This window comes from Crocodylus siamensis, chromosome 2 (genome assembly GCF_052110815.1).
Source record: "Crocodylus siamensis isolate JL-2025a chromosome 2, ASM5211081v1, whole genome shotgun sequence".
Taxonomy (NCBI): Eukaryota; Metazoa; Chordata; order Crocodylia; family Crocodylidae; genus Crocodylus; species Crocodylus siamensis.
The window spans coordinates 248441322-248467358 of NC_143396.1; the positions used below are offsets into that span (position 1 = coordinate 248441322).

The 26037-nt window shown below is 41.0% G+C and overlaps 1 protein-coding gene across 1 annotated transcript; it reads left to right on the forward strand.

The window, feature by feature from the left end:
- Positions 1–73: 73 nt before the first annotated feature.
- SRP54 (signal recognition particle 54) lies at positions 74–21739 on the forward strand. Its single transcript, XM_090033600.1, has 16 exons — positions 74–232; positions 2680–2790; positions 4722–4813; positions 5934–6018; positions 8886–8990; positions 10089–10155; positions 10244–10301; positions 10940–11090; positions 12809–12957; positions 14791–14891; positions 15000–15086; positions 15482–15555; positions 15828–15936; positions 16763–16933; positions 20260–20355; positions 21273–21739. Exons 2-16 carry the CDS (start codon positions 2713–2715, stop codon positions 21362–21364), a joined length of 1515 nt encoding a protein of 504 aa, XP_089889726.1. The 5' UTR covers positions 74–232; positions 2680–2712; the 3' UTR covers positions 21365–21739.
- The last annotated feature ends 4298 nt before the right edge of the window (positions 21740–26037 follow it).

The window sequence follows — 26037 nt, forward strand, 5'->3', positions numbered from 1 at the left end:
ACGTCAGCACGGCCTGTGCGGGGAGAGTCTATCTTAAGCAGGACAGGGGGAGTAGCCCGGAAGCGGAAGTGGTGACCTGTAGGGGTGTAGGGGGCGACAGCGAGTGGTGACGTTTCCTTGGCCGGCTGGGCACAGCGGTGCGGTGCTTCCCTCCGGGCCGAAGCACCCCGTGGCCAGGACAGGCGGGCGCTGCCCACCTCCGCGCCCCGGGAGCGGGGTCTCCCGCAGCCCGGTGGGTCCCGCGCCCGCGGGCCTCGCTCCCCAGCGCGGCCGTTGTTGCTGGGCAGGTCCCCCTCCTGTCTCTGGGGAAGGGTTGGGCCAGGCTCCGCCTGCTCCGGTGGCGATAGACCCGACCGTGCGCTTTAGGCAGCGGCGGCCCCGGCACAGCGCTGACCGCGCACCCTCTCCCCCCATCCCCCAGTATCTTGCGGCCCCCTGCCGTGATGGGGCGAGGTGAGGGGGGAGGTGCTCTGGCCTAACACACCGCTGGCACGGACCCACTTGCTCAGGGCCTTTTGGGGGCCACGAGTGCTTGGGTGGTCGTCATTGGCCTTGCATGGTCAGGGTGTTGCCTAACTGCCTCTGGGCAGTTGCTGCTGGTGGTGGCAGTGGCCAAACCCAGCTGGAGGTTTTGCTCACCCTGCTTGCTCTTTGGTGCATGTGGGTCTTTTATTTATTTATTAATTTATTTTGGTGTCTTGGGAGCCACCTTGCTCACTTGTTCTCCTGTGCTAGAAAGGAAAATGGATACTAAAAATGCAGAAGTTGACTATTTTGCTACCCCTACTTCCCTCAGTAGCTCTCCCTACCCACCTTTACTATTTCTTGTCCTGTTGATTGGCGTTTGTCAGCAGGGCCGCTTGACTTTCCTCTCCGTTTAGGCTTGCAGCTCAAGCAGAACAATTGGGAAATGACAGGGAGCTTTTGTAAAAGAGAACGATTCTAGAAGCTGGCTGTAGACTCCTTGAGCACCTCCTCAGCTGCTTTATGCAGCCCAGTTGCCTGACATTTGATGGCCTAAAACACGTAAAGTGAATAACTCGTGTAAACGTTTTCAGAGTTCGGACCTCAGTTGCCAGTCTGACTAAAGCTGTTAAGATAGAGCTTTAAAATGTTTCTAATTGAATAATCTAAAACAGCGGCAGTTGATAGTCTAAGCCACACTTTCATTGGCCTTTAGCCTTAAGTGAAATAATAAAAGGAAGGGGGAGTAGCCCCTAGTTCTAGGCTCCTCCCCAGTGTGGTTAAGATTGATGTCCTGATAAAAGGTGTCCTGTCTGACTACATGTAATATCCAGTCTCTGTTTGGCATTCATCATAAAATATTTTTCCCCTCTGCCTGAGAACTACTTCTTGTCAGGCCACCAGGTAGGTATATGTTGTAAGAAAGGAAAGGCTTCTCTTCAGTTTCTGGCAACAGTCCTTGACTTCCAACTTGGAGTTTATCTGTTTTTCCTTGCCATAAAGTAAGCCTGGTAAATGATGTCATAGTTAACTTTTTAAAGATATTATAAATGGAGTTTTGGGACTTGAGCAAAATGAGCAGCAGTAATGAAATTCCAAAATAAAATGAAAACTTCTCCATGGTGGGAAATTTAGACTGATAAACAAAAAGACTTTCCAACTAGTCTTAAGAGCAAAGGTGATTATGAGGCAAATTGTTCTTTTGGACTGCATGAATATCAAGAGACAGTAATGTAAATCACCTTACAACCTGTACTGTACGTATATATATTGTATTGTGTACATGCAGTTGGATCCTGAAGCTACCACTTTTCTGTTAAGGATGTATGTTCTATATCTAGTCAGGCTTTCTGGTGGCTTCCGTTCCTCACTTCAGGTTCTAAATCGTGGCAGGTTTGTGTGGCTTATGTAGGTACTGCTGCTTTCAAACTTGTTGACTCAAAGGTGTTTGGATATGCACCCTGAGCTAAACACAACAACCAGATGGCTTGCTCACATCAGTGACTTGTTCTTTAATTACAGAGCAGTATATGATCAGCTCTTATCTCTCTAAGGAAAGAGTAGAAACTTTTTTTTCCTTTAAAACATGTAGTACAGTTAGTAAACATCAGAATAACTTCAAAAGGACCCCACTCTGTAATGCACTTAATGAAACATCACTGTCCTGGTGAAGAAAATTTTATTTTCAATTTGATTGTAGCCTAGGTTACCAAGTGTGGCATGAGGAAAGCTTGTGTTGTATAAAGGCAGTTTCCTTAAATCACTATTCAGGCCAAGAGAAGCATCTGCCTAGTTTTTTGCCTCTTTCAGAAATTGAAGTTTATTAGCTTTGCACAATGGTGTTTTATTCCAGGGAGAGGGCGAAATGTTGTACGGCATGAAATTGAAATGGGTACTGATGCTAAGGAGCCTGGTGGGGTTCCAGTATAAAGTATATTTTAGTATTTATATAAGCTGAAGATCTCAGTGGTTTGAGGCAGCTATTCAAACCTTGAAATAAGAATGTTGCTGAATGGCAGAAACTAGCATTTGACCTGTTTGTCCTAGTTGAGCTGCACTGAAATGTACCAGATATATGGTTAAATATTTCTTAATTGCAGCCCCATGCTTTGGTTTTAAGTAGCTTGAATTGCGCTAAATTAACAAAATATCATTATAAATGTTAGTTAATTTCTAGAGTTTTTACTAACTTACTCTTTTTAAAATGCTTTACAGATTGCTCTGTGAGTGTTCCTTAAATCTGCCAAAATGGTTTTAGCAGATCTTGGAAGAAAAATAACGTCAGCATTGCGCTCTCTGAGCAATGCTACAATTATTAATGAAGAGGTACGTAATGTTTATATGCATGGTACTAGGGATGTTTGAGCCTGGAAGAAAGCTAATGTACTAATCCTCAAAGGGTAAAAAGGACTTCCTGGTTCACTCTAGGCATGTCAAACTGCCATTGAACCTAGACAATGGAATGGCTGTTTGTCAGGCTAGTGTACTAGAGAAACAAAGGAGAGTAATGCCATTCAATTTGAGATCATGGAAAATGCATGTAATCTTTACAAGATAAGTGTTACTGACAAAGCTAACAGTAATGGTGCCTGTATTACCTGATTTCTCAAAGCCACTTGACTGTATAGATTAACATTTTAAATTTTTAATAATTTCAAATGATATACAGCATGTCGATTCTGTATCAAGTGTATTAAAACTGGCTAACTGAATTTAAGTGGAGTTGTAAACATGAAATCTTCATTGTGTTTGGTGTCTTCTCTCATGACCTTCAATAGGGATTAGGATTAGAGAAAAGTAGGGTTGAAACAGTCCTCAGAAAGTCATCTAGTTTAGTGTTTCTCAACCTTTTGTGTACTAGGACCCATTTGTAAACATTGATGGCCAGTCCCAACCCAGTAAATAGTTTCAGTAGAAAACAGCCCCTGGTCCTGCCAGTGTCCCTCACTCCCAGGCTGCCAACCCTTCTGCAGCCCTGCTGATACCACTTGTTCCCAGCCTGCTGTGCCCCCCTCCCCCAGTGAAACTCGCTGCTGCCACCACTGCTGGGACCCCTGCACCATTTGCACCACCAGCAGTGCAAAGAGTAAAGGACGGTGGAAGAGGCATCCATGCTGCCCTTGCCTCCTTTCAGATTTTAAGATTAGAAATAAGACCTGAATAACATTGAATTATAGGAGATTTTTTTTATCAGTGGTAAACTTTAAATCAAAATGTGATGTCTTCATGGGAAGATGCTCTAGTTCAGCCACATCTGTTGGGCTTGAAGCTGACATTTAATTCAGGGAAGTTCTTTGGCTTGTGTTATGCAGGAGGCAAAGGAGGTTGATCACTATGATCCCTTTTGGCTTCAAGATCTGCTAGATATCACAAAGTTTATAGTGCCTTTTTATAAGAAGTCTTCAGCTTTGAGACCCCAAATTCTTCACCAACTCCTATCTTCAATCCATGTTTAAAGAAGCAAAAGACTAGCCAGCACCTTCAAAGGTGGGTGCCCAAAGTTAGGCATCTAAATCTGTAGTTTGATTTCTTCCACCCCTCCCCCCATCATCAGTATGAGCAATCTCCACCTCCCTGTCTCCCCGTGGGAGCTGCAAGAGTCCCCTATTTCTGAAAAACAGGTCACTTACTTAGTATTTTTTGGTAATATCTTGAAAATAGAACTTGGTGTCTTCAAAAGTAATTCCTAAATTTAATGTAGGTTCCCAACTCAGCCATTCCAGTTTGAAAACACTGCCTCTGGTTCATTAATCTAGTTTATTATCTACGTTTTCAATAAACAAAGTGCTTTTTGCTTCTGTACTTCTATTTTGTAGACAATATGATTTGAGATTCTTGTGTCAATTCCCTGACACACACCATTCCTGGGAGCCTCACTTTATTTACTGTGTGGGTGTCCAAGGTGGTTTTGAGGCACCTGTTCTCTTTCTTAGAAAAAACAACCCTATTTGTATCTGAGAGAATGTGGTGGAATTTTTGTGATACCTTTAACTAGTTAAAGGAAAGGAACCCACTCCTCAGGTACAGGTGAAGTTTCCAAATTTTTAAAATGAACAATGATGTTCCATATCTGAATGCTTTCCTGGTGTTTGTATAGTTAAATCAAATATCGCTTAAAGTTGGTGCATTCTATTGTCTGACTGTGCTTTACATAAAAAAAAAAAAAAGGATGTGCATTTTCTTATCTCTAATATTAAGGACTGATTTCTGTGTCATTTGTGTGGTAGGTCATGAGTGTTTTTCTTTTTTCTTCAAAGGTTTTAAATGCTATGTTAAAAGAAGTATGCACAGCATTACTGGAAGCTGATGTTAATATTAAATTAGTGAAGCAGCTAAGAGAAAATGTCAAGTAAGTCAAAAGAGCCAACTTAAAACTATTTATCTTTGCATTTCTGTCACTGAAGGGCTAGTGAATTGACTAACTTGGTTATGAAAAATTTAAAGTTACCAATATACCTTTAAATGTGATCTAATTTTCATCATTCTACTCCTTAATAGGGAGATATAGTTTGAACATTTACATGTCCATGTCAATCCTTGTACTAGTTGGTGTTGCTGCTCTTCTGAAGAAGCAAACAGACTTCTGTATGCTCCTACATGGTTTGATGTACATCTTTAGGATTTGGTTTGTCTTATTTTCTGAAAAGTGAAGAGGTTAGATTAAACATCTTGGTGTAGTTAAGCTCTGAAAGTTCTAGGACTGTACATCAACCTTTTTAAGAGCCGTGTGATTATCTCTTTAGTATTTGTCACTCTGTCTCCTGTGTTTGATATAGGCAGTATGCCTGCATGTATCAATGCTGTTCATTTGTGGCTGTCTCTTAGATTGTAAGGGGCTGGAAGGGATCTTGCGAGATCATCCGGTCCAGCCCCCCTGCCCTAGGCAAGAAAGACGATTGGGGTCAGGTGACCCCATCCAGTCTCCTCTTGAAAATGTTCTGGGTAGGTGATTGTTCCACCTCTGGAGGGAATTTATTTCACAGCTTGGACACCCTAACTGTGAAGAAGTTTTTCCTAGTGTTAAGCCTGAAACAGTCTTCCAGGAGTTTGTGGTCATTACTCCTGTTTTCCCCAACGATGCCCTGGTGAACAGTTGTTCGCCAAGCCCCTGATGTAGTCCCGTGATACAGCGGTAAGCTGCTACCAAGTTCCTTCTCAGCTTTCTCTTTTTTTAGGCTGAAGAGACCCAAGTCCCTCAGCCTTTCCTAATATGGCTTGCCTTGCAATCTCTGATCTTAGTATTCTCTATTTGAATAATCTTCAAGTGCATGAAGTCAAGTATACTGGACAGCTGTTAATAACCTTTATATGAGGATAGTTCTTTAAATGTTTAAGAAAATACAGATTCTTACAGAAAGTAACTAAGGTGCTCTTTTTCAGAAAAATTAAAACATAGTAGGACACTTGAGGTATGTTTTCAATCACGTTAATATTTCTTCCTCATCTCAAACTCCATTTTTAAAACATAGGTCAGCTATTGATCTTGAAGAGATGGCATCTGGCCTTAACAAAAGGAAAATGATTCAGCATGCTGTTTTTAAAGAGCTTGTTAAGGTAAAACTTGAAAATATATGCATCAAATTTTTATGTTTCTTACCTTATATTGTTTAAATCAGTTGTACCCTGTGCACCCCCTATGCATCACACATGCACTTACTGAGAGCGCTGGTGCACCCCCTGTCAGGCTGCACTCACCAGTTAGATGACTGGCAGGAGTGCCAGTGCCCCCTCTGCAAGCCCCAGCCGGGGAGTGGGGCCACCAGCAAAAGCAGTCGCACTGCTTTCTGGTGAGTAAGATTGCCTGTGGGGGGGACCCCTCTTCCCCCCCCAGTCAGTGTGATTGGTCAGAGGGGGACTGAAGCTGACTCGGGCACCAGTAGCCCATGGTTTAAATACCTGAACTATTATCTAGATTGAATTGGGGTTATATTTATACTGTTCAAACATCTTGCGGTTTCGCTGTATGAACTACCATCTGTTGAAATTTTCTGATACTCCCTGAATAGATTCTTGTTTTCAGTTCTGGTTTTTGTGGGGTTTTTTTAAAATTCTCCACCAGTCTTTAGCCCTTCAGGCTAAAAATTTTTACCATCTGCCTCGGGTAGACTTTTGAAAACTTCAGCCAAAAGAGTTCAACAATTTTAGAGAGCAAAACTAGGAGGAAGACACTCCACCACCACCCCACCTGACCTCCCCAACCTCTTACATGTTAAATGTTTTGGCAAACTTCCTCTTGGAAGACTGGAGTGCCAGTGGTTGTCCCAGAGATCCAGCTTTTGCTGTCTTTAATGAAGTCTTCCCAAACTTACCTGCTTTCTAAGCCTGTGATAGCTTATTGTCAGAACAAGGGTGTCACGCTCACTTCGGGTCCTGGATTAAACCCTAGCCACAAGGCTCCTTGTGGGCCATTTCCAACCTGGAGCATTGCGGTGGCCCCAGTGGCAGCAGAAAGGGATCTGCTGGTGGTGGGAGGGATCTGATAATGGCACTGGATTCAGGCGAAGGAATTGGGAAATGGTGGCTATGGCCAGTGGGACCAAAGGGTCCCAAACTGAACAGCAGGCCAGGCCCCCCAACTTCTAGTGGTCTACTGGTAGCTCCATAGGTCACATCTAGCCTGCAGGCTGTGTGCTTGGAGCATGTTCTAGACCAGGTATGTTAGTTAGTTGGAAGATGGCTAACAAATCTGAAGGCCCCAGTTCTCTAACGCTCTAAGACCTGAGAAGAGCATTTTTTCTCTGTTTTCCCCTTTCCACACCATAGGCTTAGTCATTGCAAATATTTGGGATATCTCTATTAAATTTACTCCCTTTTTTCATCCTCTTTTGAGTGATGCAACCAGGATATTTATCTTAAATGCCTGCTTCCACAATTTCTTGTCTTTTTGCAGCAGCAGAATCAATGTTGCTGACAAGATGCTTGTTCATAGGGCTGTGCAAGGCTTCAGTAGCTAATTCAATTTGGAAGAGATTCGGCGGCCAAATCTCTGAATCCAAATCGAATCAGGAAACCAAATAAAAGGTCAGAATTGAATCGGAAGCCTCTGAATTGATTAGGAAAAGATTTGGCACCGATTCAGAGATTTGGCCATAGACTGAACGGGCAGCAGTCCTCCCCATGCTGGCCACAGCTGCCTCCAGCTGGTAAGTTGGGGGGGGGCATGGGGGGCAGGGCAGATCAATGGCCCCACAGTGAGGGAGGGATTGGGGCTGGGACAAGCTGCCCGGCCAGGGCAGGGGGCATAGGACTCGGGAAGGGGGACTCCTGCCACTGTGTGTTGCTGGTTCAGGAGGGGTGGGCATGTGCCCCAGATCTGGCTTGGCTGGGCAGTGCTGGGCCAGGCTGGGCTGTGCTGTGTTCTGGGCAGGTAGCTCCAGCCGCAGCCCTGGCTCTGTCTGCCCTGCAGACTGCAGTGAAGCAGGGGCTATGGTGTGTGGGGGGGGCTTCAGCTACCCTAAAATTTCCCATAGCCCCTGCCAGCGGCCCCTCCCCGACTTGGGTGCACATTGGCTGTTGTGCCCTGCTGCTGCTTGCCCAGCCAGGGTGAAGCTGTGGCTTGTCCAGGAGGTGCAGGGAGGCTGGGTGAGCGGCAGGAGAGCATAGCCCCTGCTCCCGGTGCCCTCCACCACCTGTCCAGGGGCACATGCCCACTTCCATGCACTCCTGGACCAGTGGGACATAGCAGTGCACAGTGGTGGAAGCTCCCTTCCCCAAGTCCTGCACCCCCCTGGCCCAGCTGGGCAGCTTGTCCCAGCCCCAACTTCTCCCTTGCTGTGGGGGTGTTGATCTACTACTCCCCATTCTGCCCACCACAACAGACTTATCAGCTGAAAACAGCTGTGCCCAGCGTGGTGAGGACTGCTGCCTGTTTTGTTTTATGGCCAAATCTCCAAATCAGTGCTGAATCTTTGGATCTGAATTGGGAATTCGAATCGCTGTCCTTCCAAATTGGCTGAATCCAAATGTGAAATACTTGCTGCTTCGCAATAGACCTGCTTGTTTTAGGGTTCTGGATAGAAGCCACGAAAACTGATAAATTTGTGACCAGATCTCACTCTGCTCCAGGTTAACAGCACTGTGCAAGTCTGCATACTCTATCAACTATTGCTTCTTAGACTAACTTGTATGTGTACTAACATTTAAAAACAACCAAATCTGAACTCAAGGAAACATTGTGTACATATGCTGTTCAGAACAAAATGCCCATACTATTTTAAGTGACATTCGGTTTGTATAGACAATAACAACAGTAGCAGTAATAATAGATCAGCCATCCTTTTTAAAAGAATAAATTAATCCATTTGATTAGTTATGAAAATCAGACTGTCCAACAGGACAGACTTGGGAGAAGAAGCTGTATGCTTGCTTAACTGACTATAATAATTGGAAGTGGGGAATTTTATTATGTTTTTGTTTTACAGCTTGTAGATCCTGGAGTCAAAGCCTGGACACCAACCAAAGGAAAACAAAATATTATAATGTTTGTTGGGTTGCAGGGAAGTGGTAAAACAACAACATGTTCAAAGGTAATTTTAAATCTTATTATAACATTTAATACAAATTTAAAATGTTCTCAAAAGAGATTTCTAGTAGATTTTATTTATGGCTTGCATACTTCCATGGTTAGAAGTAGAGCTTACTTTATTCAGTACAATGCTATTTATAAGAGGAGCTTTCAAGGCAGAGGTGGCCTGTTTTAGCACTGCAGAAAGGGACACATTGTTTCAATTATTATTAAATGTGGGGGGGTATTTTTTTTGGACTGGAGATCTCTCTGGAAATGCTCACATGAAAAGCAGCATTCAGCTATGTGATCACTTAATGGTACGGTGAACAAATAGATTATACTAGTTTTAACCTGCATTTCAATGTGGAAGATTAATTTGTTTATTTTTATAACCTTTTGTCAAAATCATCATCAGCTTTGCTTTATGGTGTATGCATCGTTGCTTGTTCCAACTTCAAAAGCTTTCAGACGATTGTTTCCATCTGCTTTCTTCATGTGTAGACTGTAATGATTTGGCCTCTGGAATAACAGATTTAATCTATATAGATGTAATGAAAGGCTTTTGTTTTGCAAAGGCAAAAATATATGGTTTTAGGAGAAGTTCCTAAAGCTGTCTTCAGTTTATCAGTTGTGAAATTCAGGACCAAGAACCCAGTTTGCAAGGTTCAGGTTGGCATAATACGAAAAGTTAGTGATCATTACAATGATTTTCCATCTTTCCACTCACTTCAAACATTTCCCAACTTTATTTGGTCATCACTAGTGTAGGAAATTGAAGTTCCGTGTTTCATTCCAAACCTGTCTTGACTTTGCCATATCATGCAAAATCCACCATGCATTAAATGCTAATGGGTTATATAGTAGGAAAAAAATATTTATATCAAAACGTCAGAGGCTGTAACATCTGATATCACATTTTATTACTAAAGTCAAGTACTATCTCAGTTTCAAGCAGTTTGACTGTGGGGAAAACTGTCTTACCTTTGCCCTTTAGAAAATACAGGGCTCCAGTGAATTAGTTGCTGGAAGATGTGTAATCTCATATTTTTAGGAGAAAGCTTTTTTTTTTTAGATAAAAGCACTAAAATATAACTCATTTTGAATTTTACTTCAACAGTTAGCGTACTATTACCAGAGGAAAGGCTGGAAAACATGTTTGATATGTGCCGACACCTATAGAGCAGGTAATATGAATAGTTTTTGTTAAATGTCTTATTCAGTTTTTCTATACTTGTACCTGTCAATTCATTGACAAATATCTCTATCTTACAGGTGCTTTTGACCAGCTAAAACAGAATGCGACAAAAGCAAGAATTCCCTTTTATGGAAGGTATGCACCTTTCTCCTTCCACTTGCTTTCAGAAATGATTAAGCTGCTACATTATGTAATGTTAGCTTGTCTAAGCTGTACAAGGGCTCAGTTTGCTGTCAAATAAGATTAAGAAGAATATGATGACTTGTAAATAATCAGGGTTTTTAGAGAGACCTTAAATACCTTTGTTTTGACCTTTGAAATGCTAGCTAATGCTTCACTTGTATCCCAAAATGGATACAGAGATGGGCTCTCAGTTGAAATGACAATTGTAGACATGCATGTCATTGCTCTACTTAATGACATTTGAATCTATTATCTCAGTTCTTGCCTAGCTTCCTATTCTATAAACAGAGATGGAAGAGCCCAGTCCAGTGAGGTGATAGAAATATTGCATATTGTATGTGTCCTTCTTTAGCACACTGGACACCAAAAGGAAACTGGTTTGCTAGATTTGAGGTTTATCATTCATACCTAAAAAAATATCTGTTTAACTAAGAATGTATCTCTAGAAATTTGGGGTGGATTTATAGTCAATTGCTTGTGTGAATTCAATATTCTTACTTTCCTGGATATAGATCTTCGGGGAGGGAGAGAAGAGCAAAAAGTGTTGTTGTTTTTTTCCATATCGATTAGGTGTCTCTGTGTTTGAACAGTTACACAGAAATGGATCCTGTGATTATTGCCTCAGAAGGAGTTGAGAAATTTAAGAATGAGAACTTTGAAATAATTATTGTTGATACCAGTGGACGTCACAAACAGGAAGACTCTTTGTTTGAAGAAATGTTACAAGTTGCCAATGCTATAGTGAGTAACAACCAGAAGTGTACAGTAATTATTTCCTTATAAAATCTTTAATCCAACACACCTCTTTTTTTTACCTGAATGGTGCTATAGAACGTGTCAGGTCTTTAACTTGTATCTTCAGAATTTTTCAAGTGTAGCAACAGTTTTATACTGACAAGGAGAAATTAAGTCTTTTATTGGCCTTCTATTTTTGATAGTTCAGGAATACTCATTAAACTGTTCTTGTTAGTTTTTTTTTTTTTTTTTTTTTTTTTTTTAGTGTTGCTCATTGAATTAGAAGTATCATGCGGATAGATGACAGTGATCATTTTGTTTCAACATGATCTCATTTCAAGGATTGCCCAAAACTTAGAGATTCATATAAAAACAGAATGGTCCCTTTTCTGTAATTATGTAAATATACATGAACCAAGATTCCAGTTTTCACTTCATTCTGGCCTAAATGAAACAGATGTGGTAATTTATTAGCCATATTGATGACCAAATTCATCTTATGATAACCATCTCTTGTACATCTAAGCAACAATCCTGAGGAAGTATCAAAGCTGACGGTACATGTAGTTATCAGGTTTGATTCCGTGGCCATTTGCCAGTAACATAACAAGTGGTGGGCAGCAAATGCACAGGTCCTGGATGGAGATGTATAGAAGGTGCTTCTCTACTGTGCTGTCAAATCAGTGGTTGTCCCTTGCCACTGATGACTGGAATTGGCAGTATTCAGGGGGTGGGGCCAGTCTTGCAAACAGGGCAGTTGGAGGTTTGTGTCCTTTGTGCCCTTATCAAGCTCATGTACCCAGGGGACACTGCTACAGGAATAAATATCAGTGTGACCAGCAGCTGGAGGGTTAATATTGCAGTTGCTGACTCTATCACTTGGATAAACAAGGGGTTCATCATGACCCAGCTCTTTCTCCTACATTAATCTCCTGGCTTCTGGCTTTACTAGCACCTCTGTTGAGATCAGCTGCCCAGGGCCCAAACCTTGTCAGTTATGCCTCTGCTAGCAATCTGTAGAAGTGTAGCCTGAGGCAGCCATAGATTTCATAGACACTAGGGCTGGAAGGGACCTCAGAAGATAGGGCAGTATAGACTGCTGCTATGCTAATTTGCAGCGTAGCCATCAACCGCTGCTGTGGCATATTTTGTGCCCTTCCCCTCTTCCCCTTGATTATGCTAGTGGCTATCTGCTTAATCAGCTTTATACTTTTTGATGAAATAATTGCACCCAACATATACAGTTTCCACTTTAGTACTAACTGAAGTTGTTTATGAATACTGGGTCTCAAGGCTTCCATGAAGGAATTGGACCTCTTAGTGGATACTCCAATATAAAGCCAAGAAGATGTTCTCTAGCCTCTTTATGAGTTGGTCTGATACTTCAATGGGAGACTAGGCTTTGATAACTAGATCAAATATTGACTAAAATGTTTCAAAATAAATAGTAATCTTTGTTTAAAAAAAAAATTATAATTCTCCAATTAGTAGAAGATAACCTGTATAGCAAGTAGATGTTTTTTCACAAATAATACACATCAGAAATTAACAACTTGTAAAAATTTCAGATTGCTGGGATCATTGCATGACCTTAATTCTCTTTAAAAGTACTCTAGCTGAGGACTCTTTTTTTTTTTTAAACTTCTTTGAAAGTTCTGTTCCAGAGTATAGTGCATAAACATGACTTAAAAAAAACAGAAATGACACTCCTGTAAACTTTCCAGCAACCAGATAACATTGTTTACGTGATGGATGCCTCAATCGGACAAGCTTGTGAAGCTCAGGCTAAAGCTTTCAAGGATAAAGTGGATGTAGCCTCTGTTATTGTGACAAAACTTGATGGCCATGCAAAAGGAGGAGGTGCCCTTAGTGCGTAAGTAGAAGATGGTCCCTAATTCTGGTAGAGGTATATGGTGTTTAGATTAGCAGAAGAAAAGTTGAAGTTCTTTTTGAGATTCTTTTTGTTGTTTTTATGTGTTTTTAAAGGTACCAAAGCTTGCCTTGAAATAAACCCTTCCTGGTCTGATCCCAGATTCCTCCCACTGAAGGAAGTTGCAGCCACTTGACAGCTGTTGGGATAGGCTGCATGTCATGTGGCTTTTGAATATTAGACATCAGCTATTATGAATCTCTTTCCTTAATGACCAGTTTATCTTCTCAGATGGCATTGCTGGCTTTTCTGTAAATGCCTTAGACTTTAGTTCCTTTTTAAATACTACTAAAAATATAGTAAGTCTTATTAGATATGGCTCATAAGATGCTATGCCAAAGAAGAGAAAGGAGTATTTAATTGTAAGGTTATTGTTTTGATACAACTTGCTAGCAGTGTGTTGGAAGTCAAATCTTTGGATCGTATGAATCTAACAAATATGGTCAAAATAATGTAAATCTTTTAGTCACATTTTCATGGATTCCATGCCTTTTAGGAGAGAGCCATATAGCACTATGTATTGCAATTGAAGCAAGTCCTAAGTCCTTTAGAACAAGGGTGCTTGACCTCTGACACCACGTTATCTGGCCTGCAAGTTTGTCTCAGATCTGTGGGGAGCCCTGTGGGCTGTGGTTCTGTATTTGGTGCATTGGGTTGCTGGGCCTAATCCCAGCACACAGAGGCAGTCACAGGGCCTGATCTGGCATGCAGGTAGACCAGATAAATAGCATGAGGTCCACAGGGCCAAGGTCATGAGCACCACTGTTCTAGAAGTATAAAAAATGTCTGTTTAACCTTACATAAAGTCAGATATAGCAAGCCTTCTGATTGGGGAATTATGATGGGTGAAAATTAGGCTGATTAGGGACAGCAGAGAGAACACCAGCAAAAGAATCTTGTCTGGTATATTCTGGTGTCAACTTGTTGGGTTGCCTGACTCATCCAAAATGCCAAGCCACTTAAACTGCTACAAATATTCTATTCTTCCCTTAAAATAAGGTTCCAAAAGAGAGACAAAGTCAGGGCTTTGTCTGCCAGCCCTAGGACCAGGCTTTTAAAACCAGGTGCCCCATTCATATCCACAGATGCATGGAGTACAGTTCATCTCTAAAAGAGTTGTCACTGGTCTCTACTATAGAAGTTTACCCTCACATCTTGCTATGTCTCTGGCTAGTAGGTATCTGTTAGCCTTGAAATACTATCAGCTCCTCTGCACCCACCAAGTGGAAGACACAATCTTTATCCATCTCCCTCTCTGCCATGAGATGTGGGAGCAAAGAGATCTCCATTATTTCTCAGCATGTTGGTTGCTCTTTCCTAAATGATTTTGGTGCATCTCTGCTTTCCAGCAGCAGCATAAAATGTGACAAACTTTGTTCTGTCAACAAGGTTCTGACAGTTAACAATAAAACTGGCCATCTTAATATGCCAAGTGTGAATGGAAATAAGTCACAGAGTCTGTCTGCAGACTGAAGAGGACTGCATATCTGTTCTAAAACTTATTCACAAGATACATATTTCTATTCCTGATCAATATAAAAGTTGTAAAGACTAAGGACAATTTTGTAAATCTCCATACCTTTTAGCAATTAGGAAGCATTCTGCTAGCAAGTTGCTTTCAAATTCTGAATTGCAAATCCTTTTGAACAAATAGTTTTGAGGAGTTACTAGAATACTGCAGGGACTTAAGTTACTTTATAATGCCGACTGGGAGCAGAAAATTTGTCTGGGGTCAAGTATTAATTTGGTCTAATCTCACTGTTTATTCCACCACAGAGTTGCTGCCACAAAAAGTCCTATTATTTTTATTGGTACTGGAGAACATATAGATGACTTTGAACCATTCAAAACACAGCCTTTCATCAGCAAACTTCTTGGTGTGTACTCTTTTTAACCGTAGTTGTTATGTTCTTAGAATGTGACTGCAGAAAAAAATGGCATGTATGTTTGTAAACTTTGAAGGAATTTTTTCTGTGTTTTTCCAGGTATGGGTGATATTGAAGGACTGATAGATAAAGTAAACGAATTAAAGCTGGATGATAATGAAGCGCTTATAGAGAAGCTCAAACATGGTAAGTTACCTTCCCAATCTCTAGAAATATGAAATGGGTAGAGGGGTGCTACTTTAAGCTAACCGTGTGAAAATGACCTTGAGCTTGTAGAGGTTAATTGAGGGTGGATTGGGGTGGGGGGTCAGGCAGCAAACTTGATTAGATAAATCTGAATAGTGAAGTTAAATACTTTGAATGTGGAAGTTAACTGGATGGCTATTGACATGGCATTGCAACTTAAAGATACCCGAATGTGATGTGCAGATGATGAATTGGTAGATAGCCAAGCAGCGCAAAATGGAGGAGTGGTTTCCCCCCCAATGGTAAAGCGTAATCTAAGATGGGTAATAACAGAATTGATATCCATGTCATCAGGTATGATATCTGCTAACCTTCCATTTTTTGTTTTATTTCAGGTCAGTTTACGTTGAGAGACATGTATGAACAATTCCAAAACATTATGAAAATGGGACCCTTCAGTCAAATCTTGGTTAGCTATCCTAAAAATATTCTCTTCAATCAAACTTCACTCTTTTGAGTTTGAGCAGTGTTTTTGTTTTCTCTTTTACAGTAAACAAAGTAGTATCGCTGACAGCTAGCTAAAATGTTACCAGATTCCCTTTTTCACTGTTTATGGTGAATATGTTCAGATTAGCCCAAGTAAAAATATACAACATTTTTACTAAGGTTATTTAAATGTATTTTTCTTGTAAACTATAAAACCAACACCATTAAAACTGTTTGCTGCAACATTTTACATAGGGTATGATCCCTGGTTTTGGAACAGATTTTATGAGCAAGGGCAATGAACAGGAATCAATGGCAAGACTAAAGAAATTGATGACAATAATGGACAGCATGAATGACCAAGGTAAAAAAAATAAATAAAAAGAAATAACCCTCCCAGCAATCGATAGCTAAGTTTCTTGAATAAAATCTTTTATTTGTCTATTTATTGGAACAAGGAGGGGCATGAGGGTTGAGGAAAGGGAAGGAGGGACAGTGGAGAAGAGCACTGATTTTCTAATTTGTACAGACAACCATGTTCTAGTCACAGGAGGACATGGGTGTACCTAACTTACTGGTTTCCAGGATGAAGCTGATTGAAAGGTACAAACACTATTTGATATTTCAGTTACTAGAAAGAGGTTATTATGTCTTTACAAGTGAACAGATTTCAAAGTATATTCTTTAAACTAGGCATTTACACTTGTTTATAACTGTCAACTTATTTTTTTTCTTCACGGTAAAATTACTGGAAATGTTATTGTAAGGCTGCATATTGTCTCATGTTAAGATAAAACTTCCTTGGTTTGCAAGTAAAAGGCTTCTCCCAACTCCTTACCCCACCAGTGCTCTCTCCCCTGGTGCCCAAGTTGGTTATTTTAATCTTGCCTGTGAAGACTAGTCATAGAAACTTTGCAGGAAAATTATGACCTGCAGTTGTGCAGTGCTACTGAATTGAGTCTAACACATTTTGTACAATTTTAGGTGCTAATAGAGATGCACAAGATATAAAGAACCCAGTTTGAGTGGATTAGCTTGTGAGGTCGACGCTTACATTGAAAATGAGCACAACATAATGCAGAACCATGCTTTAAAAACAAACCTGATTCTCATCTGAATTCTCATTAAAATGTAGATTACTTTCAAAGGTATGGCATGAAATGGATTTTTGCATTGTCTTTTAATTCCAGAACTTGATAGTACAGATGGTGCAAAGGTTTTCAGTAAACAACCAGGAAGAATCCAAAGAGTAGCGAGAGGTTCAGGTGTTTCTACCAGAGATGTTCAAGAGCTTTTGACACAGTATACCAAGTTTGCACAAATGGTGAAAAAGATGGGAGGTATCAAGGGACTCTTCAAAGGTAAGAATTAAAATGTTATCTACTCTGTCTGGTACCTGTTCTGACAGAAGGGGATAGGGTAAATTTTTGCTGGGGGGGCGAGGGGGGCAGAGGGCAGGGTTACACTTTTAACTTGGGTCGTGGGACAGGAAAGGGAAAGTTGTAGTTGCAGAATGAAAGACTATTATAGTTCAGTTGTTTTTGGGCTGTAACAGGAGATACCTAATGAGATTACAACTGAAGTCAGTACTTCATTTGGAGGAGACCAGACTTGAGGGAATTGCTTTTCTCATATCACTTGACTATCAGCAACAACATTATTTATTTGGATTTGGTTAAAAAAGAAAAATAATTCAGTAATAGAGTGTACAGCATTTGAGAAATCTGATTTTTTTTTTTTTTTTTTTTTTTTTTGAGGCTTCTAGCAAGCATTTCCTCTAGCCTGTTTTAGTGCTGGTTTTCTGTCTGATTGGAGACTGACTAATTTGAGAACAGATAAAGAAATGATCAAAACTCTTTCCTTAGAATTTTTTTTGTTTGATTGCAATCACATTGTCAAGAAAATGTTATAAACAAGACTAAGGAAGTATGGTTTACTATAAATTAGTTAATCTAGGGGTAGCCAAGCTGCAGCACATGTACCACACAGCTTCTTTGTGTGGTACCTGGCAGATTAGGGAAGGGACAGGCAACACAGTTCAGAAAGCAAAGGAACAGTAAGGTAAGGAACACAGGCAAGGGAGCAGATCAGATGGGGAAAGAAAATAAGAGTGGCACTCTAAGGTTGTGTCGGTTAATTTGTGGCATGCCTGTCAAAAAGGTTGGGCCCCACCAGGTTAAATGAAAATAGTGCAGAAGCCACTAAAGATTTTAAAAGGGGAGTAGCTGAAAACACCATCTTTTGCCTAACATATGGAAAATACTTTAATATTGTATTTGCTCTAATACAAGATGGGGTGTGCCCCCCCCCATAAGCACGCCCATACATAGTCTGTCATTAAACTGCTGCCAAAGACAGCATGTGGGGTTTTTTAGTAATGGAAATCAACTATGAAGTTGATTTAAATGCAGCCAATACTGTTTAACTATAAAACACATAGTCCATATAGGGCAAACATACTGATGAGAACTTGCCACAAAGATAGGTTAGTGTAGCCCACCTGAATATGGTGGTGCCCATTGTGTTCAGTCCCTCTCAGCTGACTCTTTTGCCCCCTGCCAGTCACGGTGAGCCACTATGCTGAATACTTTGACTTCCTCTTAATTCCCATAGCTGAGCTGTACCTTTTCTTTCCCAATTCCAATTATTCCTGCATCTTCACCAGCCTTAAATATCTGGCAAACAGCACCAAACAGGGGCCTAAATAGTTAAGCTAGAATCGGTTGCCCCTTCTCTGCCTGTTGCATATCTATTAGTGTGATCCCATGCTCCGTGAGGTAGAGCCAGACAAGGTATCTCTGAACCTCATCTGCATATAAATTTTTGGAGGATCCCAGAACTCATGACAAGAACACCTGGTTCCAGTCATGAGTGGGGCTAATTAGCATATGGATCCTTTGGCTGGGGGGGAGAAATGGTATATCTAGAGCTCACAGCACAGCATGTGTGTAGTTAGCATGGATTGAAATCCTGTTGATTCTGCTGGACCTCAGCCCAATTAAGTATATGGTAAATGATGAGCCTTTTGGCTTGGGACTAATACTGTGCCTAGTTTGTATTCTTTCTAAGTAAGTGCCAATGTGTGCTTATGGTGTACCTGTGCTAAAACTTGTAGCAGTTAAAGTTAAAAGCTAAAATGCATCAATTCTGGATGAACTAAGTCTATATGTAAATTATGGGTAAGTTTATTTCAAGATCAGTGTGTTCACATTTGCCCCTTACTTCCATGTGCTCAAAGAGAGCAGGGTCTGACAGTACAGAGTGGAGGGAAGGGGGTTGTAGGAAGAAGTCTGGGAGGAGCGGGGGCACAGGGCAATGGAGCTGTCCGACTTCATCTCCTCTCCTAGTATTTTCTCTGCTGTAGCAACAGGAGGGGGACAGATTCAAGAAACCTCTGATTCGATTCTATGCCTGTAAAATTGTAACGCATCTATGGAAACTTGATGAATCTAGTTACTGGATTTAGTCTTAAATTCAGGGTTGTCTTAAATTTGAGTAAATATGATAAGTTTTGCAGTCTGTCCACTTCCATGATCTATAGCAGGGCTGTCCAACTTCTAAGTGGCTGGAGGCCATACACCTTGTGAACCACACAGCAAACAGGCTGCATGAGCCATGGGGAGCCCTAGGCTGCACACCACACATTTCCTTCCCTCCCCCACCATGCTATGCAGGCATCCAGACCCCCCCTCCCTTACTTCTCAGCTTGTTGGCTTGCCCCTGCCAGCTGCACAGGCACCTGAAGCCACAAACTACCCCAGCACCATGGGGTATGCCATTCTATCCTGCCCCCTGAGATGATGCAGTAAGCTGAGGGAGAGCTCAGAGGCCCTGCTGCTACTCATAGCTGAAGCAATGTGAATGGACAAGGAGGTGGTTGGGTGTGAGCCTGGGGGCTGAAAATTTAACCCCTCACAGGCTGCATGTGGCCCTCAAGCGACCAGCTGAACAGCCCTTGTGTAGGATTTTGATCTTGCTGTCCTGATCTTTGTACTCTTTTGTGATGGTTAACTTGAGCAGAGATGCTAGTATGTCGTGGATTTAACTGAATATAATGTTTGTGAACTGTAGTAAATTGGAAGTTTTTTTTTTTTCATGTAACAGTCATTCTGAGGTGCAGTAAAATCTCTGTTTATGCAGCATCCCTGGGGTAAGGGGTTTGCCGGTTATAGAAAAACGTTGGTTATCTGGCAGAGTTTTTTGCCAGCATGGAGCTGGGGTGGCAAGGGAGGGGAGGGCTACACATGGAGCAGTAGCAGCTGGTGGGTGCAGCATGGAGAAGCACTTGGCGCAGAGCAGCAGCAGCACAGCTGCTGTCTGCAAGCTCCCCCTCCCCCCCCCCATCTGGCTGGGGGGTGTGGCGGCTGCATGCAGAGCAGTGGCAATGCAAGGTGGTGTGTGGCAGTGACAGCAACCATGTGCGAGCTTTCCTCCACCCCCTCTCTGTATCTAGCTGACAATTCCAGTTAGTAAAGTATTCCGGTTATTTAAATGCTGGATAACAGATTTTACTGTACGCTGAGACTGCTGTTCCTTTGTACATGCACTAGTAAGCACTCTGATTACCAGCTCTTTACAGATGGTGTGTAGTGCAAGTCTTGGCCTCCAATTCTGAGGTGATGTGAATGCAGAATTGGGGGTTGAAGCTTTTAATATCTGAGTAATCCATATTCCTTGTCGTTTTAAGGAGGTGACATGTCAAAGAATGTAAATCAGTCTCAGCTGGCCAAATTGAACCAGCAAATGGCAAAGATGATGGATCCAAGAGTTCTTCACCACATGGGTAAGTGTTTGTAACTTTTTTTTGTTTTGTTAGCCTAACCTAGGGGCCTTTCCGAGAACTGTAGTGGTATATTTGTCAATATGTGGGGGTGTCGTCTTGTTTTTGTTTAGACTTTTAACATTCTTTTCCTTTAAAACTGGAAAGCAGCCTGAGCACTTGGGGAAATTCATAGTTGCAAAGTATTCTATTTCAGCTGTTCGCCTTTTTGTGGTGATTTTGTAATTGCTCTTCCTGACGTGTAGTTTTGAGGGCAGTATGACGTGCTTGGCTCAAGATGTGTCCAGTAAAAGAAGACCATATAGGAGCTTCTGTCACCATCTAAAATTTCAACCAGGATTGTGGAATTGACAGTAGTGGCCCTGTGTATAGCAGATGATTAGAGGATGCTCTGTCAAGTCTTGGCTTCACCTCTCTCATCCCCCTATATGGCCTGCTTGTACAGAAACTAATCTCCTGCTTTCTCCCTGCGAATTTTCTACAACAGTAGAACATTGAGCCTTCTGACAGTGGAGTGTGGGGTCTTGATCCTACAGCTAGGGGACTGTTCTGCTGGAGCAGTGTGAAAAGGGGCAGGTAAATTGGAAACTGTTCTCTTCTTGCCCTGTTACTAGGCTGAGCCATGGTAGACAGCAGTTCCAGCCTTGCGTAACTTCTGAGAGATTCAAAAAGCATTTCCTGACTGCTAATCATTGATCTGCGCTTTGTCAGTGTTTAAGATGGATTAGCACCAGTTTCCATACTCAAAACTGCTTACTTCTGTGTCCTTACAACCTACTTTACATTTAGTCTTCAGTTGTAGATCTTGTATGACCAGTGATTTTTTTAGCCTGAAAAGTCTTCAATGTAGGGAGCTGAATTTCAAAGAGTTGTTCTGTTACTTAACTGATATCCATTCTCACTGATTTTTTTTTCTCTAGGTGGCATGGCAGGATTGCAGTCAATGATGAGGCAATTTCAACAAGGTGCTGCTGGAAACATGAAAGGCATGATGGGATTCAATAACATGTAAAGAAGCCTTAATAAAAATAGACTTGGTTGACCATTTTGGTGAGACTTCAGGAAAAGGATTTGATTTCTTTTTTTACAATAATGGGGGAATATCTTTTTGAAACTCCTATTCAGGCTTCTCAATTAGTGTGTAAATTTTAATTCTGGAAAACGGTTATTTTTGCTTTAGCTGGCTCCTCCCCATTTAATATTTGATGTTGAAAGAACTATTCAGGTTAAACAAAACTCGCATGTAACATTTTTAATATTTGGAGAGACTTTTTGTTTGCATCAAATGGCAGCCATTATATTTGTAAGCAAACCAAATCTTTGGTTAATAGTAATAAAAACATCATAAAAATATACTGTAAAATAAACTTAAGTGGTTGTAAATGAAGGATTTGCTTATTTCTTTTGGGTTTTTTTAACTATCTTTTATTGTACCTGATTTTGTAGTAACATAGTGAGGATGGCTTGTTTGCTTAAAACAGCATATAAGTAATTGTTACTCAGCAAATGCTTAGAGGACCAACACCTTTGATACATGGGTCATAAAGTATTGACTTTGCTTCAGGCCAAAATGGAAGCAGGCATGGTGGGGTAGAGGGTTTCTTCTTTTACGTACGCTCAGAGAAGGGTGGTGAATAACTGCTGCTGCTGATTGGCATGGGGAATTTTTGTAAGGATACACAATTCTCTCTAGATTATTACAAAATTATGAGAGACATTTTAGGTTTATTAAGAGGGCACATCTTCAGTATAAACATAGTATCCACTTTTACCTTCATTTTTGCCAGACTGCAAGTGATTTTGCTGCGAGCGTGTAGCTATATGTGATTGGAAAATTAATGCTGGTTTTGAACTTAACAACCTGGTCACAGTCTACCTAGAAGACTGTTGATTCTTTCCTTATACCGACATGGCTGCAGTTAAAGGTTCTTGAGCTGGCATTCATGATATGAGGTGTCAGTTTTTACAGTTCTTAAAGTTACCCAATTTGTTTTGGAACTGTCATCAGCCTCGGTATGAAATGAGCAGAATGTTTTGACGTTTAAGGTAACTTGAAAGGTCATCATTTGGATGCCGGAGTTTTGGAAGAGTACATTGCGGACTGTGGATGACTCTCTCTCTTCTTCCCCCCACCCTCTCTTTCAGTATCAGTTTACCAGTTCTTTGGGATGAGTAATGTTGCATTCTGAATGCTGATTAGATGTTCTGAAGTCCCCAAGAGCCATGAATAGGCACCTATTTGCATTTTAATCTTATAATCTAAATGTTCCTTGCTGTAAAAAATCACATGTGAACCATACAACAGGCCATAGGAAGATCTTACAATATTAGGAGTGGATAGGAATTCAGCATAAACCTCATGTTTCCTTAGACATCCTGCTTCTTGTCACCCAAGTACAAAATATTTTAGTAATCTCAATATACACAATCTGTATAATAATAAAAAAAAATGTGTATGTGTAAAAATGCCTGTCTGTTTTAAAAGGGAAGGATAAAAAAAAAAGGCAGCCAGGAGTTTGATTTGAAGATCCCTGGTCAAACCACCTAGAGATGGTGCTGATTTGACAGACAGCAGAGTAGTGCCACCTGGAGTCTGAGCACATGTACAGTACTTTTATCCTCAGGATTTTGTAGCCTGCCCCCTTCCCTTCACCGCGCACCTCCCCCATCTTCACCCTGTGCCATGTGCTACTGCTGTGTCCAGTTACCTGTTTGCACCACTGCTGGGTTGTAGCTAAATGGACAGTAGCCCTTCTCTGTGGGGGCCTGTGAGGGCAAGGTTTGGGGGGGTGGGGGGCAGCATGGTATGGGGTTACATTTATGTTATATAAAACATCCATTTTTAACATAGTCTGCAACCCTGACCTTTACCTGTTTGTTTGAATCCAGCAGTATGCTTCCTTCTAAGGGGGGAGAGGGGGTGTGAGAACTTTTTTCAACATATGTTCACATCTTCAGGGGTTTTAAGTATGGCTTTTGGTTTGTGTTTGTTTTGAGTGGTGGAGGTGGTGTTCCTGTTCACAATTAAGTCTTTTCTATGTGAAGACTCTTTTAAATTCTATTCTAGGGTCCTTCAGATCACACTTGTTTCAACATTTTAATTTCTCAGCTATTACCCTTCTTTTGTAGCACCCATCTTTCTCCCTCAGATTTAAGCTAGATACGATTATGTAGGAAAGGTCCTAATTACCATACAAGTTTAGCAGTATAGTAAGTTGTTTCTCTAATTTGTTTGTAAATGTAACATGGACAGGCAGGTATACAAAAAACAGAACTTTCTGATACTGTACTTGTGGCTAAGGTTAATAGCAACTTTTCCTTTCCTGTGATTGTGTTTATATAAGACCTGTTCTTGGAAATGTCAGACAGTTTTATTATCTATCCAGGTCACTGCATGATTCAAGACAAATGACACTATATGGAGTGGCTTTTATTTTTAAATGTCTTCCTAGCAAAGACAAATTTACAGGAGACGTACCTACAAGAACTAGCTTGGCATTTTCAGCAGGTTTGCATAGAATATCCTAAATTTGCCATATAGTGCCTCAATTTTGCCTTCTCATATAATCCATATAAGAAGCTTTAAATGGTCTACCTCTTTTGTCTTAATCTCAACATGTTTTAATGTAGCAAAACTATGTAAACTTCATGTGGAAGTTTCAGGAGTGCCTTGTGCACATCTGTGAATGAATGCTTTGACTTCCTGCTTTTTTGTTTTTTTTTTACTAAACAAAATCAATGCAATCTAGAAATGTGGTGGTGCTCCTGTTACCACAACAAATGTTGTCTGTTGCCAGAAATACTGCATCTGAACAGACAAAATTTCTATGGAAAAGTTTAGAGCTAGGGTTGAATACCTCTTATGAAAGCCATACTTAAAAAGAATGGGTACGTGGTGAGTAAACAGTGAAGTAGTGTGCTTTTGTACAGGCCAAGTCGCAGACTGTCATGTTAGTCAACAAATGGTTCTATATTTCAATGTATTCAACAACTATGGTTTTGTCTGTTTTATAGCTGTCTCAATACCTACTTGCTACCAGCAGATAGGGTCAGCTCCAGAAACTCGTTTTTCTAGAGCAGCAGTATGTGCAATGGGCATTTCTTTAACTATAGTACATGCAAACTGTGTAATGATTTTTTTTCAGATGTGTACAAATAGCAATGCGCTAGTTCAGGGTGACATGTAAGAAGTCTCATATTTAATACAGGCTTTCTTTTTGTAATCTATGCTTGTATTACACCAAGGCATTTCCTAAAGTTTATAAGTGGCAAGTAGGTCAATATTGAAGAGAAACAAGAAGGTAAACTCCTGCAACAAAGGGGCTCAGCCTGTTGATTTTTTTTTTGGGGGGGTGGGGAATCAGTCCCTCCTGGACAGTCCCCAAGCCCTGGCTCTCCAGCCCCACAGACTTACCAGCATCCAGCTGCCGAAGCTGGTCCCACCACCCTGCCTGGCTGCATGCTGGCCACCTGTGTGCATGTGACAACCCCCAGCTTCCAATTGCCCCCTCCCAGCCCCAAGCAGCTCCTTGCTAGGGCAAGCCAGGAAGTGCTGGGGGAAAAACTATAGTGAGCAGTGCAAAATCCCAGACACTTGTTGATATTTTAAAAAAACTTCCTGGACAGAGATGGGAGGACCCAAAAAGAAGACATGTTCAGGAAAACCTGGATGTATGATAACTTTAGCTAAGGTGAAAGTGAACGCATAGTGATGTAAAATATATTTGTGTGACATTACACCTACTAAGGCTTGCTGAAAAACTGCTTACAGGAACCTTTGCTTCCTATACCATAATGCTGCACACAACTCATCCATCCCTAGTCCTGTTTTGTAGGACAAATGTTTTTAACTTCTAAAACACTTGTATTTTCTACGAAATATGAAATGCAACATAGCCCTGAAAAGTTAAAGAAATAAAAATAGACATAACCCACCCCACTTCTCCCCACACTTTCCCCCCTCTCTCCTTGGTTTTGCTGTCTCTTTCCACGTACCTTTTTATAACTGTAATGCATTGAAATAACCACTAGAGAGAACTAGTGAACTAGGCAGTGACACATATAATTTGGTAGATGGCATAGAAAAGTGGTTCATCACTCTTGAGATACTGCTATAAATATTCTTAACTTTTAAGATGATACATTTTTAACCTTCAATCAGTGATAAAGCTTGTAGTCACAGACTTGTTAAGTTCAAAATGTTTTCAGTAGGCATTACAAAAAAAATCCAGCAGCTGTGGGGGTGGAATCCAGTTGTCCTTACTCCCTGCTCTTCCACTTCCACCCTCACCCCCCACAAATGACCTACCAGACAGATTAGGACATTTTTCTGATATTAGTGCCAACTGACCTAAAAATAGATATTTCCATGTGTGTATTTTGGGGAGATGGTCTATCAAGAATTTCAAAAGGGGCTAGAAGATTCTAGCTAGGGCCAGGCAGCTGCTTATTATGTTGGCTAAAAAACGTAACTTTGGCAATCCTCTAGCCCTTTCCAGTTCCAGACCTTCAATTCATGAGGCAGTAGGGAGGCTTCTTCAGCTTGCCTTCTATTTCGATAAGTAAAGTGAGAGTCTATTGAATGGCCAAGATTGAGCTTTCACTCCCAAATGAGCAGAGCACAAGCAATTCTTGTGCTAGTTTCCACTTCATGCTACTATGAATTCAGTTTCCATGACATCTATT